This window comes from Pomacea canaliculata, linkage group LG9, assembly GCF_003073045.1.
Source record: "Pomacea canaliculata isolate SZHN2017 linkage group LG9, ASM307304v1, whole genome shotgun sequence".
In the NCBI taxonomy this organism is placed as follows: Eukaryota; Metazoa; Mollusca; class Gastropoda; order Architaenioglossa; family Ampullariidae; genus Pomacea; species Pomacea canaliculata.
In genome coordinates, this window is record NC_037598.1 from 5,853,085 (window position 1) to 5,871,149 (window position 18,065).

The window sequence follows — 18,065 nt, forward strand, 5'->3', positions numbered from 1 at the left end:
TTAAGCAGTTAGCGGGGAAGGAAACCCTGAGGCCATTTTTCAGCAGATCCCCTCCGAAGTCGCGCTAATGTATCAGCTAGCTGTGTCAGGGAATGACACAGAAGGTACCTAGGGGCGGTACGGCTTAAAGGGAGTGATGTCATTCTTCCAGCACATTCCCAGGTCATGGTACAAGGAACTTCCAGGGAACAGTACCACGGTCAGGTTTTGCAGTCTTAGTCCAAGAGCCGTTTCACAACCCCTTCCAGAAGGTTTAGGTGTAATAACCACCAAGGTAGTGGTAGCAGATTCGTCCAATATCGACGTCCTGTTATGTAATATCTCTGGCAGGGACGTGAATCTGAAAGGGGGGTCTGTGATTGCAAATATTATGCGTATCGAGGCCGAATATGATGTCTACCAATTGTTACAGGAATTACATGCCGATGTGGTAAGTGACCGTGCGAGCCCTGAGGTCCAAGGTCAAACTCTGACAAAAAATAGTAAAATATCCTTTCAGTTTGGACAGAACGTACCCGACGATTGGAGGGAACAATTTGAACAAAAACTTCAGGAATATAAAGATCTTTTTGTGCAGGACGAGTTTGACATTGGCCGGGCAAACACGGGCACAGAGTTTAATATGGAAGTCCAACCAGGGCCTGAAATTCGGGAGCGCGCTAGGCCGCTATCACTCCAAGACTTCCAGGACTGCAAACGGCACATCCAAGGGTTGCTAGATGCCGAGATTATCAGGCCTCGACATCCTCCTTTGCCAGTCCTATTGTTTTGGTCAGGAAGAAATCAGGGGCCCTGCGTATGTGTGTCGACTATCGCAAGCTGAACAGTCGCACTGTGCGGGACAGTTACAGCATCCCGAAGGTAGAAGACCTTTTCCTTACCCTAAGTCAGGCAAGATATTTTTCCAGTATGGACCTATGTAAAGCCTATTACCAGATTCCAATGTCCGAGGAAGCTAGAAAGTTCTCGGCGTTTATAACGCCATTTGGACTGTTTGAGTGGGACAGGCTTCCACAGGGACTTTGTAATGCGCCAGCCTGCTTCCAACGTATTATGGAGACCGTATTTCGGGACATGAACCTGGTAGAGCTCATTGTCTTCCTAGATGATATCCTAGTTCACGCTCAGACATTACATGAGTTAGAAGAGAGGACACTCCGCGTCTTGCAAAGGCTGCGGAAGTACAACCTAAAATTAGATCCCGCTAAATGTACATTTGGTGCGACGGAGATTAGACATCTGGGATACGTAATATCTGAAGGGTGTATCCGGCCTGACCGGATAAAAATATCTGCTGTCACTTCGTGGCCGAAACCCACGACAGTGAAGGAAGTGAAGAGTTTCGTCGGTTTTGCGGGTTTTTACCGCAGATTCATCCCTGACTTCTCACAGCTAGTGAAACCTCTGAACGATCTTACGGTGGGTTATGTCCCGGGCAAGACGAAAGGTAAATCGAAATCGCAGGGAAATGTCCCGCTAAGACTCTCCTCGGATATAACAGGGCTGTGGGGGGTAGAACAAGATCAAGCCTTCCAGAAGATCAAGGATGCCCTTACCAGTGACTTAGTCTTAGGGTTAGCTGATAAGACTAGGCCCTTCTTTTTGCATTGCGATGCCAGTGGCACCGGAATCGGAGCAGTCTTCAAGAATTTGACGGGGAGATGAGGGTTATCGCTTACGCTAGTAGGGGTCTAAAACGTTCTGAGCAGAACTACCCGCTCATAAGCGAGAATTCCTTGCCCTGAAGTGGGCGATGAGTGATAAGTTTTGTGACTACCTCCTGGGGTCTAGTGTTACAGTTGTCACGGACAACAATCCTCTCTGTTACATTCTGAAAAATGCTAAGTTGGATGCAACGAGCCATCGTTGGTTAGCGTCTTTGTCCAGATTCGATTTTCAGCTGCGGTACAAGAAAGGCAGTGGACACATCGACGCTGATGCATTGTCTAGAAGACCTCAAGGCCCAGCAGAAGAAGACGAGAACTACAAAAGAACAAGAGAGGAAATAGCATTTTTAGTAGAGAAGGCTAGAGAGTTTGATAAACAGTCAGACGGACAGTAGTAGACTCCCATTCAGTGAGAGCAATTTTGAAGATGCACAAGGTGAGTATTCCACAGAGTTGTGAAACTCGTGCCTCCAGTCAAAGAACCCGGGGCAGTAAGTCACGGTCTGCTGTTGATGTCACAGAAGATGAGTTCGTCCCTGTTGTAGAACAGATGGTCATGGACCCATTCTTGATTCCCGACGACGTTTTGGACCCAAAAAGTATGGAGGCAAGCACTGAGCCATCTCACAGAGATCAGTGGAGGAAATTCCAGTTAGCAGATAGAAATCTGGCTGTTGTTATTCGCAGCATGGAGACCAGAACGCAGTTGACCACATTGCCTCAGACCCAGGGTAATCTCGAGCTAAAGGTGTTTGCTCGTGAACAAAGACGGTTGCAAATGAGAAATGGCGTTCTTTACCGTAAAGTGGAAGAAGAGGGTGATGTTAGATGGCAGTTAGTAGTACCATTTTCGCACCGGAGACAAGCATTAGAAGGGGTCCATGAAGATTTATTTCATACGCATTTCGACAACGCGATAAGCCAGCTTCGCATGAGATTTTTCTGGCCGTATATGGCGAAAGACTTGGAAAGCAAGATTAAAAAGTGTCCCAGGTGTATCAGAAGAGGAGCAGTGCCCCAGAAAGCACCGATGGAAAACATCATAACCACGTTTCCTCTTGAGCTGTTGTCCATAGACTACTTGACGATTGAGGTCAACAACCAAAAGCAGAACATACTGGTAGTGATGGATCACTTTACAAAGTTTGCAGCGGCATTTTGCACGGAGGACCAAACAGCTAAGACAGTAGCCAGGACTCTATGGAAGAATTTCTTCATGGTGTATGGATTCCCCAAGACCATACTGTCAGATCAAGGGCGTGACTTTGAGTCACAACTCATAAAGGAGCTTTGCCAGATTGCAGGCATAGAAAAGATCAGAACCAGCCCCTACCATCCATGTTCGAATCCAGTAGAAAGGTGGAATAGAACCCTTCTGAATATGCTACGTAGTCTGGAAGATGACAGGAAGGCAAGTTGGAAGAGAAGCCTACCAGCAGTAGTTCATGCCTACAATTGTTGTATTCATCAGAGTACGGGGTACAGCCCATACTATCTTTTCTTTGGCCGTCACCCACGGTTACCAGTGGATATAGCTTTTGGAACAGAGCTAAATCGAAGGCAGAAAGGAAGTACTAGGAAATACATACAGAGCTTCAAGGAAGAACTTTCTAACGCCTACCATAAAGCTGTCACCAACATGGAGAAGATGGGTTTCCGTAACAAGGTTCGTTACGACAAGTCAGCCCATGCTGCCGAGTTAGAGGTGGGAGATCGTGTATTAGTAAGGCGTCTAGGGCATCGAATCGGTTCGAAAATCGAGGACAAATGGGAAGAGACAGTATATGTTGTGGTTGCAAAGTCACCGGGTTTACCAGTGTACACCGTCGAGGACGAAAGAGGGGAACACGACAAGAGGACGCTGCACAGGAATTACCTATTGCCTGTGGGGGCGTTAGATATCAACACGCCCGACCAGGAAAACGGTCAGCAGGGAAAAACCCGGAGACGTGAGAAAAGCAGTTCAGAAGAGGAAGATGGCTCAGGAGATTGGGACGATGAAGCGCGAGTGGTAGGCGTGGAAATAGGGCCTACACCCACTCCGACACTGAGGCCTGAGGTGCCTCCATTTGTCCAGGAACCATCTCTAACGCGAGGGTCAGCCAGACCCTATGTGCGAAGCAAGGGGGGAAGCAGCTCCAGACATTTATTGCCCTGAAAACCTGCCTAGGCGTTCCCAGAGGAATAGGAGGCCGGTGGACAGGATGAACTTGATGCACCGATGTGCCAGCGGAAATGAAAGGTTGAACGACGTCCGACAGGAGATAAAAAATCTTTTAGGTTGGGATCAGAGAAACCCCTCGAAAGTGGTACATTGCTTAAACTGGGCTATACACGAAATACTGGAGGTGTTGGATAAGTGGTCTAGTCCAGCAATAGTCGAAACAGATGTGTGAAGGTAGAGGGTGCGAATTTATTTGTTAGGGTTGCGATGTGAAATGGTCACATTTCTAGGGAAATAGCGCCCATTTTATTTAGGGGGGGGTGACTGTAACACCCATGACATTTAGAGAAAATGTCATGTGTATTTACACATTTATAAAAGAAATATAGAGCTATATTTTTTATGTCGACTCTCGCGGTAACGGGAGTTTGACGAGAGTTTGACCGGTATAAATAACTTCCGGTCGAGCTGAGACTTCCTTTCTGTTGAGTGTCGAGGACGAGGGGGTCGAAGTGGAAGGTTGTCCTAATTCAGGTTGGTTAAAATAACCTTGTATTTCATTGAAATAACCTTGTATTTCGTTTGCCAAGGCTTTGGCCTAAAGAATGTTACAGTTTTTGTGGAGGTTGGATTTAGTATTTAGTAGGATGTCTTATGATTTCGTTTGAGGGGGAGGACTGCTCCCATCTTAGCGTTTGAGGCTATGGCCGACGCTGATTGAATAAGGGGGATACTAGCTAGGAATATGGTGGTTAAATATCTAGGACCCATATTGTGAAGGGATGGATGTAGTTTTGTGTGCCTTGAGTTGAAAATACGTAGGTTATGGGTTTAGGTACAGAGAGGGTACCACGTGTTCTCCACGTGTTCTCCACGTGTAGCAAAATCCCGTGTAATGAATGATATCATGGAGATTTCTGATGTTAAACTTGTTTGAGGAGAAAGGAGGTGTATGCAATGGAACTTGCTGTAGTAAGATTGTGTATATGTAGGAAATGCCATGAGGAATATAATGTATGTGAGGGAATTTGCTGTAGAACGATTCTTGCATATGTTTGGGCAATGCCGTAAGGAATATAATGTATGTGAGGGAATTTGCTGTAGTAAGATTTTTGCATATGTTTAGGCAATTGAGGAATATAATGTATGTGGGGAATTTGCTGTAGAAAGATTTTTGCATATGCTTAGGAAATGCCATGTGGAGTATAATGTATGTGAGGGAAGTTGCTTAGAGAGATTTTGTGTAATGGGACTTCCTTGTTCTGATTTCAGGGCAACATACTTTAACTTTACCCCTTACCCTTCACTTTTCCCCTTCACCTCATCCCAATAAAGAATTCGGGTTGACGAACTTGTGTTTGGGTCGTACAACGTGATAAAGAAAGGAAGTGAACCTCCCACACACCAACTCTCAAAAATCGTGCCCGCTACATAAGCATAGAGGAAAGCACAGTGGTAAGGATGGCGGTAAGCATAGTAGTAAACATAGTGGTAGGCAAAGCTCGGCCAGAGGGATGCCAGGTGTTAATGACAATGACAAGTCTAGCATCACACCGTCATGTGTAAAGAGAATAAAATGTACTTGAGCAACATTCAGTAAACATCTGTGGCCACCATCTACCCTCAACTCCCTCAGTTTGGAGAAATTCTGAAGTGTACATGCCTAATACCGCTCAATACAACACCAAAATAGATCAAACTATAGACGGAACAGGTGTGACTGTGAGAAAGCTCGTAGAAAGCGTTCACTAACACCTGACATCCCCCCATCCTCCAGCACCCGACAAATGGGCAACAGATGGTGCTTTCCGTGATTTGTAACATATTCTAAATTCTAGGTCTGCAGGCAGGCTCGTTGGTCTAGGGGTATGATTCTCGCTTTGGGTGCGAGAGGTCCCGGGTTCAAATCCCGGACGAGCCCGTAATATTTTTAAAATTTGTGTGCTTATGTTTTTTTTAAGTTTTTTTTTTTAAACTCTAATTTTATAATGTCAGTCATATGGTTTTCTTTTGTTTTTAGAAGACGTACATCTTGTGATGTATACGGCTCTCGTTAGCTTTCAGGTGGCGTACGTGGCAGGCATTCGTTCCTGTTCGATAATTGGTATCAGAGGTATTTAGCTTTTTTCTGTGACCAACAAATAGTAAGGAAAGCTCCACGCGTTTTGTCAATATCTGAACATGTACTGACGAGTGAACTTGTATTATTAAGCTCAGGTAAACGCAATGCCATGTCAATATGTAAAAGTAATAGACACAGGAAATCATTTGTTCCATCTGCGGTCCGTCCAGCTGCTCAACTTCAGATGAAGTGTCAGTGGTGTGTGTTGGGCGGGGGGGGGGGGGCATCTTGTAGGTGCGCACATGATTATTCTTGATGTAAGTTTGTTTATATATATATAATTTTCATTCTAGCCTTCTTTTTTCGTTTGATAACATTTTTCACGTTGACATCTGTTAACGCTGCTACTTGCAATGCACTTCATTTCTTATTTTTAATTCTAACTTTTACTTTGTATCTAGAGCATCTTCCTATATTTCTAATTACCCACTGGGACAAATAAAGGTGGTCATGGTCATTGTCATAGTGACACAACAGTAGGCATACACCCGTCTAACAAAGGGAGATAACGTCTTTCAAACGTGCCTGGTGTCTCTGGCTTGTCTTTTCCTTTTTGTTCTACTTGGCAACAGCTGGTGCTTTGTATGATTTGTAATATATTTCAAATTTTGACTCTGTATGCAGGCTCGTTGGTCTAGGGGTATGATTCTCGCTTTGGGTGCGAGAGGTCCCGGGTTCAAATCCCGGACGAGCCCGTAATTTTTGTTTTAATTTGTGTGCTTCTGTAGTTTTTTCTAAACTTTAATGTTGTGCTGTAAGACATACAGTTTTCTTTACTTTTCAGGAGACGTACATCTTTTGAGGCATACGTCTCTCTTTAGGTTTTCAGGTGACGTACATGCTTGTAAGTCAAATGGCTCTCGTTAGCTTTCAGTGTTACGCTTACGTCTTTCGTTCCTGGCTTGTCTTTTCCTTTTATTCTTCTGTCAGCACCATTCATTGCTTATTTTATGGTCCCCTTTAAACTAAATTATGATAAACGTATGAACATTTTCATAAATTTATAGCACGTTTATACAAGCAATAATAACCTTACTTAATTTCACGTATTCGCTTTAAGTGCTATAGATGAGTGGGACTCTTATATATATATAACTCCACTTTCTCGACAATCACCAATCACATGCAGTCGGTACTGTATACACTGCTCTCTCTCAACACACACGCACCTTGTGATGTAGGATCTCTAACTGGAAGAATGGACGATTACAAAATACCACGACAAACATAAATAATGAGAGGAAATTTTTAAAATGTGGAAGACTGTTTAATATTCTATTCATTGCTCTCCCTGACGACTGCTCAACAAGCTCAAGAGAGCTAAGAACAATGCTGCTCACAAGAGGGATTTGTTTGTTTGTGTTTTATGCCTCACAAGAGGGAGGCTGCTCATGTCACCTCCCATCTGCACGATCTCCACTGGCTGTCAACTGGGGCTCGAATCGAATTCAACATCGCCATACTATTCTTTTGCGTTGTTGACAGCCTCGCTCCGGTCTATCGGAGCTTGTGTCGCCCTGCCACCCTGTCAGGTCAGTTCACCCTGCCCACCCCGGTGTTCTTAATGTTCCAGGCTGGAGAGGTTCGGTAGTCACTCATTCTCTTTCTGGACCCAGTCACTGGAATGTCCTGACTCCGGGTGGTCTCCCGGTACATCGGGAATTTTTCTGATCTTGACTTAAAACATCTTAAAAAAAATAACTACTTCAATCGGTCCATCTATCCTTCTCCACTATTCTCCTATTTCTCGGTTCCATCTTGTCCTTGACAATGTTCACTGTTCATGTGCCTGATTGTGCTACCCGTCCTTGTCGTACACATCATTGCATCCTCTCTCATGAAAAGTTATCCTCGGTGTGTGCGAGGGTGGTTGGTGGTAAGAAATTCTAATATTATTATTAAAACTCAAAATCATGTTTATGTTTATCCTAGTCTTTGACAGAGACAGGTTGGCTACACAGAGGTTGTAGGTGCGAGGTCGTCTCCATGGCGTAGTGAGGACTTCTCGCCACTCAAGTGACGCCACAAGGCTGCTGCAGCAGGGAAGTAGAAGGTACGGGAGACAACTTCGTACGATGGAATGTTTTTACGAATAGCTTCCCTTAGTCTGTCGAACATGTTTATCACATTTCTGCACAGAAGCCTACGCTTGTTCTGCGCTGAGTTAAACACAATAACAGACTTTTACATTTGTGACTTTATGATTCGACCCATCTTTCTTTCGTCCTTGCCAGAGAGAGGTCTCAGATTTCAATTAAAGAAAAAAGCAAGGTTTTGTAATGCCCTTGACTTTGTTTTGTAGATATAAATAATCAATATATTTATACACAAAGTTCTTTAATCTTATTGTCAAGTGTTTGGGGAGACCACTAAATCCTGTGCTTGTATCTTCATGAACGTTGATTAAAAAAAAAAAAGTAGGGCTCGTCCGGGATTTGAACCCGGGACCTCTCGCACCCAAAGCGAGAATCATACCCCTAGACCAACGAGCCACCGTATTACGGGTTGAACTTTATACGTCTTTCTAACCACGCGGGTATCGTTGTCAGCCGTTGGCAATCGGCCCTGATTAGCTGTCTTGAATCAGAGACTGTACGGCTCGAATACAGTCATGTGAAATCAGACTATAAATTATTTATATTCTTAGGGGTAAAACAGTTCATAAATGCTTGGAACCACCACTTTTTTTGGCGCATGCGTGGAAGGACCAGCTGAATCACATGCCGATGGCCTTTAGGTTAAAGGTCACATGCAAAGAATTGAGTTTAAATTTACACTATGTGATCACCTCTCCTCGGTAGTATAGTGGTTAGTATCCCCGCCTGTCACGCGGGAGACCGGGGTTCAATTCCCCGCCGGGGAGGATGATTTATTTTTACTTTTTATTGGAGTCACAGGCTACACACCCTCCGCTAATTGTGACTTACATTCAGTAATTCAGTAATGTCAAAAGTACACAAGCCTCAAGTGTTACTCAAAATTTTACTTTGCGGTCCCATAGCTCGTCCATTCGAATTCTATTTCATTCGTTTAATCGTTATTTCGTTTCATCGTGATTTCATTCGTTTAAAACAAAATAATCATAAAAGAAACTCGGGCTCGTCCGGGATTTGAACCCTGGACCTCTCGCACCCTAAGCGAGAATCATACCCCTAGACCAACGAGCCGATACGAACAAGGGCACAAAAATGTTTTTTCATTTATGACTGGTTTTGGTCTACTTGGTGTAGTTTTCAAGCTTTGGTGAGTTACACTGTAACGAGAAAAATATTAAGACAACGACGATACTTTATTCACCCTTGCGGACATTAAACACCTCCCAGAATTCGTCATCACTCACAAACACACACTCACACTAAGCCATCATTTATGCTTTTATTTCTTGAACACATGTGGGATCACATTGCATAACGAGTGTTGAGTCACAGGCTACAAATTAAAGCTGTTCGGTAAAAGAAAATTGAGGGGACATCGTCGTCGCAATGACTGGCTATATCCCCCGGTCCCCCAGGGTATGTGTTCAAGGGTTTAGCTATAAAGGGTCACCCGAGACATTCTTTCTCGCCATAAATAATTTACACTGAAAAAGGTGTTGACAATAAAAATTTTATTTACCACCGGTGTTGCTGTCTCCTCGGTAGTATAGTGGTTAGTATCCCCGCCTGTCACGCGGGAGACCGGGGTTCAATTCCCCGCCGGGGAGTGCTTTTTTTTTTTTTTTTTTTTTTTTCTGTCTAAAAGTACAGACGGTAGATGTTTCATCGCTTCTTCGTGCCGTTTAAGACAATTTTAACTGCTTTCACTAAGCTACTAACACACGACTATTTTCTTCGTTCATCTCGGCAAATAGCAATTATTAATCCACCTGTACATCCATGCTAGGACGACTACGGACTACGTATACTATACGGTTCCCTACTGCTGTTATTTTTTTGTTTTTTTATCTCCCTCTATCAGTCTATCCTACAACTTGTAAAAATATATAATGTTTTACTTGTAAAACTCGTAAAAGGTAAATAACAACATCAACATCTGCATCTGCCTTTTCACATTTCATATTTCTTTATTTGTAAACTATCTTAAGAATAACTTCCCCTTAACTGCGGCTCGTTGGTCTAGGGGTATGATTCTCGCTTTGGGTGCGAAAGGTCCCGGGTTCAAATCCCGGACGAGCCCGTTATTTTTATTTTCCTTCCGAAACATTATCTGTACTAGAGAGAAACAGACAGTCACATTGGAACACTGGAGACCAATTAGACTGATTCCCAGATGACCTTATTGAACAAATGCTAGATTGGTTGAGTAAGAAAGGGGAGCGTGAGAGGTCACTAAAACCTCCCTCCCTCAAATCGAAGGTTAATTAAATACCGCATACTTCGTAATCCTAAGTTAGCATTTTATATATATTATGTACTTTTATATTTACGTAATAATAAGCTCTTGTACATATACATACCTTTTAGTAAAGTCACTTGCAGAGTTATATATTAAAGGTAGAACCTTCCAGATACATGTACTGTCTTTATCTTGTCATAAGTGCCTTAAAAGACTACTCGGGATCTCGTGCAGGCAACGAGGGGATAAACAAGGTGGAGGGGACGCCAAACCCACGGTTTAACAAACCTGGTTAACGTGCGGACACACGAGAAACGCGAAACACGAAATATTCCCGAAACAGCCCGTTTTTCCTGTTTGTCATATGACATACACTGCCTTCCTACACCTGATGCCTGGTGCCGGCTGCTGGCACCCATTAGAACCATTAGTTAGGTCATCATCTTAATCATCTTAATTACACGCGCAGGTAGTGTTCTGCTGACGGTCATGTGATTAGTGGTGTTTAATATCCACAAGGGTGAAAAAAGTTGTCATATTACTTCTCTAATTCCTCACAACGTGAAAAGTACCTAACCACGTACAAATCTTATTTCATTTTACGACCGGCTAGTAATAAAAAAACATTTTTAACACTAATACGTATCCCGGCTCGTTGGTCTAAGGGTATGATTCTCGTTAGGGGGCGCTATGTCCCGAGTTCAAATCCCTTACGAGCCATGGGTGGTTTTTTTTTTTTTTTTTTTTAAAGCGTATGAAACAGAAATCGAATTCGAAAATAAATTTTTCTGTGTGGACTGCGGGGTGAATGTTTAAGTAACAATTTACAAATTTTTTTTTTTTTTTTAAGTTTTCGTTGTTCGATGACACATTTTCAAACAGTGAGAACTGTAACATTCGTAGAGGCTATGTAGTCTAAACATCTTTGTTAGTCATGAAAGTACTATCCAACCCACATTAAATTTAAGACAACGATTTCAAATATGTGTGTGTCAGATCGCGCTAGGAATGACCAACACCTGACTGTTACTCTATTCACAACAACACCTGGACAACAGACTGGTTTTGGGCAACCCCCAGCCCCACCCCTCAGTTGGTCCCATGTGGCTCCGACGTCCTTTGCTCGCTCTCTACTGTTCTTGTCCAAGTCTGAAGATAACATTAAATTTCAGAAAAAAAATGTCGCAACTGTCCACTCCACTGTGTAAAGACAAGTTTTTACTGTGTTAGGTGGGGGTAGGGGTGGAAACCTACTCCCAATCCAAACCTAAAAATAAAAAACAAAGGCCTCCCCGGCGGGGAATTGAACCCCGGTCTCCCGCGTGACAGGCGGGGATACTAACCACTATACTACCGAGGAGAGATGCTAGGAGTCTCTAATTTTAAACTCATTTCTCGCAGATGTGTGATCCTCATTGTTCACTCTGAAACCTCGGTAACGATCGAAAAGTGTTTCTAAAACATCTCAGCTGCGGCCTCTCTCATCTTTCAATGTCTTCTCATCAACAACGGATACCAATCAAGAGAAAAATGAATAAAACGTGTGTGTGTCCACATCATAGTGTTTTACAGTGAAGGAGGGAAGAGATACATCACGGCGCGCGCTCTACGTTCGACACAGTGTCACACAAGTAAACGACTTTATACAGAACACACATACACACACTTTGTACAGTACGTGTCATTTATTTGTTCATTCTTTTACATGTACATATTCAGCACTTTCTGTTGAAAATACTTTCAGAACTGTCTCTGTCTCTGTCCACTCCAGCAACAAATGCTTTACAGCCGGCTGCTCAGCTTTGTACCAGGGGTATCGTATTAAAAAATAAATAAAGGAAGGGGTTGTGTACTCACACAACTTCTTCTAAGAATGGGTATCACATGCACCTACGCACCTACGCACCTACACATGCACGCAGATGTGTCTGTATGTTAGGAGACGATTGATGTCTCCGAGCGAAGATCCCAGCTGCTGAAGCCGCCATTGGCCACGCCCCCATTCTCATGATGCTCGCCATTTCCGAGGTCAAAAAATGTCACTGTTGCCATGGTAATCGTGAAGTGTCGGAACTCACCAAAAAAGGAAGCAAAAAAAGCGGCGGACACAAAAGCCGTTACCCATTCAAAAGCAGCTGACACCACATGATCCGTGAAGCCCTGAAGAGAAATAATATCGCCTTGAGTATACTTCTATATAATATTATATATATATTCATGCAAACAAGTGTCTGTCTGACGCTCGTAAATAAACATATATATTCATCACTAAATACAGTTTAATTAAAAAATGTTCTATAAAATTAGTGATCTCCATCCATGATTTTGTATTTTAAAATTTTTTACAAAGCAAGTATTCGACAAAATGTCTGTTCATCTGGTTTAAACAAACCTCATCACTGGGCCCCCAATCATAGGCATTCATTCCGCTGAGGCCGGATTTCGCCATGGCCCTTTCAGCGAAGATAAGTACTAGTCGCTTGTTAAGGAATATTTCTTACAGTGTCTGTATAGGCAAAGCTGATAGAATTATCTAAATCACCCAAAGTAAAGCTAACATAATTCTCAGTATATCATCGAACTGTCATTGACAACACTGGTAGGCCTTACAACATTCTTGTGACTGAACTGAAGAATTTCCATACCTATCCATCTGTCTATTCATAACTTTGTATATATACAATTTTTCCGCATTTAATTTTCCCTTATTTTAATGCCTTGTTTTGTAGTAAAGTAGTGTTTTCTGTTCCTTTCTTTACATTAAGCGCTCGGTGATAAAAAAAACTTATTCATTGTAAACAAAGATTTGTCATGTCTATTTGTTTTCTGTTACATATTTATGTTGTTTGTTTTTGTTTTTTTTTTTGTTTTTTTTTGTTTGTTTTTTTTATATGGTCGCATGTTTGTATGATTTCTTCACTCGTAGATGTGTAATAGATTTGGGTTTCTTTTCTCGTGCAACAGCCAAAGGATACCCAGCACAAAGCACACCGTGACGACGATGGCCATGACCAGTCTACAAGAGCGTAGACATTTGCGGTGACCCGGAAGCTGCAGAGTCCGGAAGGTCAGGTAAGTCTGCAGCCAGAAGTACACGGCGCCCACACCGAAGGCCAAAAAGGCCCCGAGGAGATGTACGATCAGTGCATTGGTCTCCTGAAACAGACATCCAGAAACAGTTACTCAGCCAACCATCTCCCGGCCACATACCCATAGGGCCGACCCCAAGATGCACCCAACCAGACACGCACATGCTATCGGGCAGTCATCTTTACAGCGAACTCTAATCAGTCCTACTTCCTTCTCAACAGACGGTCACCAAATCAAATTCCTCCCCCCTCCCCACCAAAAAAAAAAAAAAATCCAGCAAGTGACACAGATATGTGGTCGTTCTTTCAGACACACAGTCAGCCTCGCAACCGTCAAAAAACCGTCAAGAGGTTTAACATCCAAGCCATCCAAGAAATCAGATATCAATTATACAAAATTATAATCAAAAGTTGCAGTCAGGGCAGAGGTCACTGGCGTAAAGTTTTCTTGGAGGAGGGTAGTCTTTAATAGTAGAGGGCGATGCAGTTTTTTTTTTTTTTTGTGTTTGAAATGAGTGGGTAAGAATTAGTCATTTAAATGAGTGGGTAAGAATTAGTCAAAGATACTATTTCCCAAACTATACGTAAGCACACTCTTTCTGTTTTCGAGATACATGTCTACAAACATCATCAGGAACAGAAACAGGTTAGTGTCATGACGTCACCTTTGTGCACAGATGCGCCTGATTAACATATGGTTCCAACTCTGCAACAGGTTGCAGCCTTGATAACATAAACATATCCAAATACAATCCTTTGCACGTGTTTTGCTGATGACCTCTTTCTGTACATGTTGATGTTTGTAGGCGCCAGTCTCGAGAACGGAAAGGGTTGAGGACATTCATGCAAATTTGGGGAAATCGTTTCTTGCTCTGAGCTTTAAAATCTGACACGTACTTGAAAACTGGCCACGACGAGTACACCGAAAGACGCCAAGAACCCCGTCACCAGACCAGCATTGTTCACACGGTGCAAAACCCGGGTGCCCAAGCCCAGGTACACGGTTCTCACCTGTCGCCAGCGCACGTACACTGATGTCGCCGCTGTCAGAAAAAAAAGTTTTTGTCAAGAAAAAATTCTTCCAAAGAATACACTGTCTGTTGTTAAATGCCACAAAGCTGATTTTGTTTCTTGCAAGATAGTATAAAAATATGAGTGGCTCAATCTTGTTTTAGCATCTAGCTAGAGTGACTGTCAACCCGACCCCAGCGGTTGGTGACATGCGACGTTAACTTGACGTTTTTGGGACGTAATCTCCAACAACTTCCGTTGAGGTTTGTGAGGTCTTCAAAGTGAGTCTTAGGTCTCAGGTCTTACGACTCATTCTAACACACGCCCCACAGAGCACTGAGGTCTATGACATGCTCACATTGCCTATGATGCTTTTCACTCACTGACAAAAGAGTAGCAGCTCAGGAGGAGGCCAAACAGGCAACTCTCTGGGGGGTAGGTGCCTGTGTCACTGCACAACAAACGCAAAATAAAAGCTTTCGCAACAGTTGTAGTTCTTTTACATAATTTTTGTTTTCTATGAAGTGGAGAGACTAGGTTTCTTGGTTGCTTTAGTTCTGAAGACATTTTTTTTTTCATCGCGAAGTGATTTTTTTATTACTGAGTGAATGTGATTAGGTTTTGGAAGGAAACTAAGAGAAGGAATCAAGATAGTGCTATGAAGATAAATAGACGAACAGACGGACAGACTAACAGACATAGAAAAATAGAAGTACCTGATGTACGGGAAACCTGGTTGTACATGTCCAAGGGCAACTGACCAGCCATACCTGAAAAAAATACCAGCAGACTGTAAACCTGGCTTGATAATTCTCTCTCACACACACTTCCTGTCTTCTCTCTCTCTTCTCACACACACACACACGAAACTGCAATCACGTAATGTGTGTAAAGTATATTGGGACAACTGGTGCATGAAACCAGCTTTTTCTCCAGGCTTCTACCTGCCTGCCTATCTGTATTATTTACTCATAATTATATATCCATGCACTTGCAAACGCAAGTTCATATCTCTCTCTCTCTCTGTCACACACGCACACTTACTGCCTGTTAGACGAGTAAGCACACCATCCTCCCTGCTTCCATTGAAAAAAGATAACGGAAGGATGGAAGAGCAATAATTAATTGAAAAAACATAAAGGGAAGAACAACAATTAATTGAACTAAGCAAAAAAGAATGCCTCATTTTGTTTAACAGATGAAAGTTTTAATTGTATACGATTAGATCGTAGAAATTGAGAGGAAACAGAGTAGATGGAGTAAAAATGGCGCTCACGTGATTATGCAGCACAGAGGAAGAAGCAAAAGTTGAATCAGTGGGAGCCAATGCCCTCTGAACTCCATCTCGCATTCTCGACAGTCCAGACGGCTGTCCGTTCGCTGTGGTAGAGAAGTGTAGCGATGAGCTGGTAGAGTAATGTTGGAGGATGTGGCTATGGGAGGCGGGAGGGCTTATGGTACAAGTACAGAGGGGAAAGAAACTGTTTCTGGCTGGGGTGTTAATATGAGGTGGTTATGGGGGTGGTGCAGAGTGAACATACAGTCTCCTGTGAGGACAGTCTCTGACCGAGCATCTACATGAGATGGTGTATGTGGATGAGGAGGGTTGTGTAAAGATGAGCTGACAGTCTGCTACTGTAGTCAATTGCAATTAATTAATCTGGCGGTCCTTCCATCATGCGGTGATTTCATATTAAGCGGTAAAGACGGGATGGTGAAGAGTTAGGGGGAGGAGGGGAATAAACACATATATAAGTTTAACATTCTATGTGAACGGTACAAACAGTAACATAAACACTCCTTGTGATCTGTACAAAGAGTTCACACACTTCTTTTGAACTGCTATCAACAAGTCATAGCTTAACCTGAACTATATGAACATCATTTACAAACTTCGCGTGAACTAGATAACAGTTAACAGTTTTCACACACTTTATGAGCAGTTTACATACTGCATGTGAACTAAATTAATGATCAGCTACCCTGGGTCTAACTTGTGGAGCTGGAGACGAGAGCAGCCTCTCTAGCGATCACAGAGGACACATCATCGGGGCTATTTGTATCATTGATGAGCCTCTTATATTTAACTTTAGGCAAACTGATGCCATCCCCTTCCTCCAACATGTCTCAGCTCTTAACGTCCCTCTATCGTTGCCTGCCTCTATGATTTCCATTTAATTATGATGAATATATTTCCTTCTTCTGTCACCCATTTGGCTCTATTTGCAGACAGACGTCTTCATCTCTTGTAAATTTTTTCTTCATCTCATATGAGCTCACTTCCCCTCTCTGTATCTGTCTTTATCAATAACTAATTTATCAATCACTACTTTTAAGATTCCTGTCCAGTACTAGTGAAATACATTGCCCATGCAACCGCATACATTATCAGAACCAGACTATAATCAGCGGCAAGAGCTGCTCCCAGAGAATTTTAATTGTTCCATTCAGTGAGGTTTTTTCAAATATATTTTTATGCAAACAGAAAGATGCGTGAAGCTTGTAACTGTCCATCTATTGGCTTTACTATATTGAGGGTTTTTCCCAGTTAGATAAAAATACATTTAAATACATCTAACCTTTTTGCTCGAAAACACAACAAATCTAGTAAAGGACGACAGGTGAGCACACACACACATAACGCAAAAGCACACACACCCGAGCGCGCGCGTGTTCACACCCCATTACACACATCCCCCATACACACACTCGTCCTCGCCACCAAAACCCGGAACAACAGCAATAGATTTCACGAAAAGTGAAGCAAACCTCACCTGGCTTTTCTCCCACCGAAAACTCTCGCCAGCTTCGTTCACAAACCTTCTGATACAGGCTTACCTAATAGAGGACAAAGTACTTTGCCCGTTCACATGCGCTTGAACCGAGATACCGAGAAATGTTATCAGCCAACACCAAGCATACTGCACTCACCGACGCCTGAAAAAAATGTGAGGGAAGGGACAGAGGGGGGAAGAACAGGACCTACAACAGTGGTTACATCAGATAGGGTAGATATCTACTCTCCGGCTGCATCGTGGCTGCAGACTAGTGTTTGATGAAACATACCTGAATGATTTATGTGTTGCACAGATTATTTTTCTTCATCAGGTTTGTACGACTCAAGGCGTGTACTGAAACGGGTACCAAAAGGGTGTATGAACGAGCTTCCTCGTGTCCCTCCCCTTCCCACATTACTGAACATGCGCGAGACAGACTTCTGAATCCACTGTGGTGTTTTACTGGATATTTATGACATAATTTTGATTCCTGTTGTCTGCTACTTACACATGCCTGTTGTAAACCAAACCTCCTGGTGAGCGATATCAGCAAGTTGCCTCTTAAACCCGAGGACTTGACCTTCTCAGTGTGCATGTACTTAATAGGGAATAATAGCTTTAGTGTGCCTATGCTGATGTTGAAAAACAATAAACGACTTCATGGTAGCAGATATCTGTGGACATTTTCACCTTATATAAAAATAAAACTCAAGTACGATCGTCAATCTCCTTTAAACAGTATTTGAGCTTTGTGGGTTATCTTGCTCAGATCGAAACTCATTTTCTACCCTCCAAGGCTCCACCTCCACCCAGTAGAGATGAGGAAGGAGGGAGGGAGGGTGTTAATTTATCAAGGACTGTAAAAGATGACAGCTAAATATGGTGAATCACATTTTGTTG

At 42.9% G+C, this 18,065-nt stretch overlaps 1 protein-coding gene, 1 long non-coding RNA gene and 8 other non-coding genes across 10 annotated transcripts; 6 read left to right on the forward strand and 4 right to left on the reverse strand.

The window, feature by feature from the left end:
• The first annotated feature begins 3,768 nt into the window (after positions 1-3,768).
• Positions 3,769-5,182, forward strand: LOC112572899. The gene is made up of 2 exons (XR_003101101.1): positions 3,769-4,365; positions 5,104-5,182. It is a non-coding gene; the product is annotated as an uncharacterized LOC112572899 (long non-coding RNA).
• A 498-nt stretch (positions 5,183-5,680) lies between these two features.
• Trnap-ugg lies at positions 5,681-5,752 on the forward strand. Its single transcript has one exon. It is a non-coding gene; the product is annotated as a tRNA-Pro (tRNA).
• Positions 5,753-6,576: 824 nt separating this feature from the next.
• Positions 6,577-6,648, forward strand: Trnap-ugg. Its single transcript has one exon. It is a non-coding gene; the product is annotated as a tRNA-Pro (tRNA).
• A 1,725-nt stretch (positions 6,649-8,373) lies between these two features.
• Trnap-ugg lies at positions 8,374-8,445 on the reverse strand. The gene has a single exon. It is a non-coding gene; the product is annotated as a tRNA-Pro (tRNA).
• A 299-nt stretch (positions 8,446-8,744) lies between these two features.
• On the forward strand, positions 8,745-8,816 carry Trnad-guc. The gene has a single exon. It is a non-coding gene; the product is annotated as a tRNA-Asp (tRNA).
• Positions 8,817-9,048: 232 nt separating this feature from the next.
• Positions 9,049-9,120, reverse strand: Trnap-agg. Its single transcript has one exon. It is a non-coding gene; the product is annotated as a tRNA-Pro (tRNA).
• Positions 9,121-9,584: 464 nt separating this feature from the next.
• Trnad-guc lies at positions 9,585-9,656 on the forward strand. Its single transcript has one exon. It is a non-coding gene; the product is annotated as a tRNA-Asp (tRNA).
• A 401-nt stretch (positions 9,657-10,057) lies between these two features.
• Trnap-ugg lies at positions 10,058-10,129 on the forward strand. The gene has a single exon. It is a non-coding gene; the product is annotated as a tRNA-Pro (tRNA).
• A 1,447-nt stretch (positions 10,130-11,576) lies between these two features.
• On the reverse strand, positions 11,577-11,648 carry Trnad-guc. The gene has a single exon. It is a non-coding gene; the product is annotated as a tRNA-Asp (tRNA).
• A 306-nt stretch (positions 11,649-11,954) lies between these two features.
• On the reverse strand, positions 11,955-17,491 carry LOC112572767 (DNA damage-regulated autophagy modulator protein 2-like). The gene is made up of 8 exons (XM_025252638.1): positions 17,163-17,491; positions 15,665-15,768; positions 15,105-15,158; positions 14,772-14,839; positions 14,275-14,420; positions 13,264-13,444; positions 12,681-12,760; positions 11,955-12,448 (listed from the first exon to the last, which is right to left on the reverse strand). The coding sequence occupies exons 2-8, from the start codon at positions 15,730-15,732 to the stop codon at positions 12,224-12,226; spliced, it is 822 nt and encodes a 273-aa protein (XP_025108423.1). The 5' UTR covers positions 15,733-15,768; positions 17,163-17,491; the 3' UTR covers positions 11,955-12,223.
• Positions 17,492-18,065: the final 574 nt, after the last annotated feature.

Excerpts from the sequence above, each read along its gene's own strand:
- LOC112572767 (XM_025252638.1), bottom strand. The coding sequence starts at position 15,732 with ATGGAGTTCAGAGGGCATTGGCTCCCACTGATTCAACTTTTGCTTCTT. Across the intron at positions 15,159-15,664 it reads CCTCTGTGCTGCATAATCAC|GTATGGCTGGTCAGTTGCCC; the intron begins GTGAGCGCCATT and ends TATTTTTTTCAG. Across the intron at positions 12,449-12,680 it reads ATTGGGGGCCCAGTGATGAG|GGCTTCACGGATCATGTGGT; the intron begins GTTTGTTTAAAC and ends ATTTCTCTTCAG.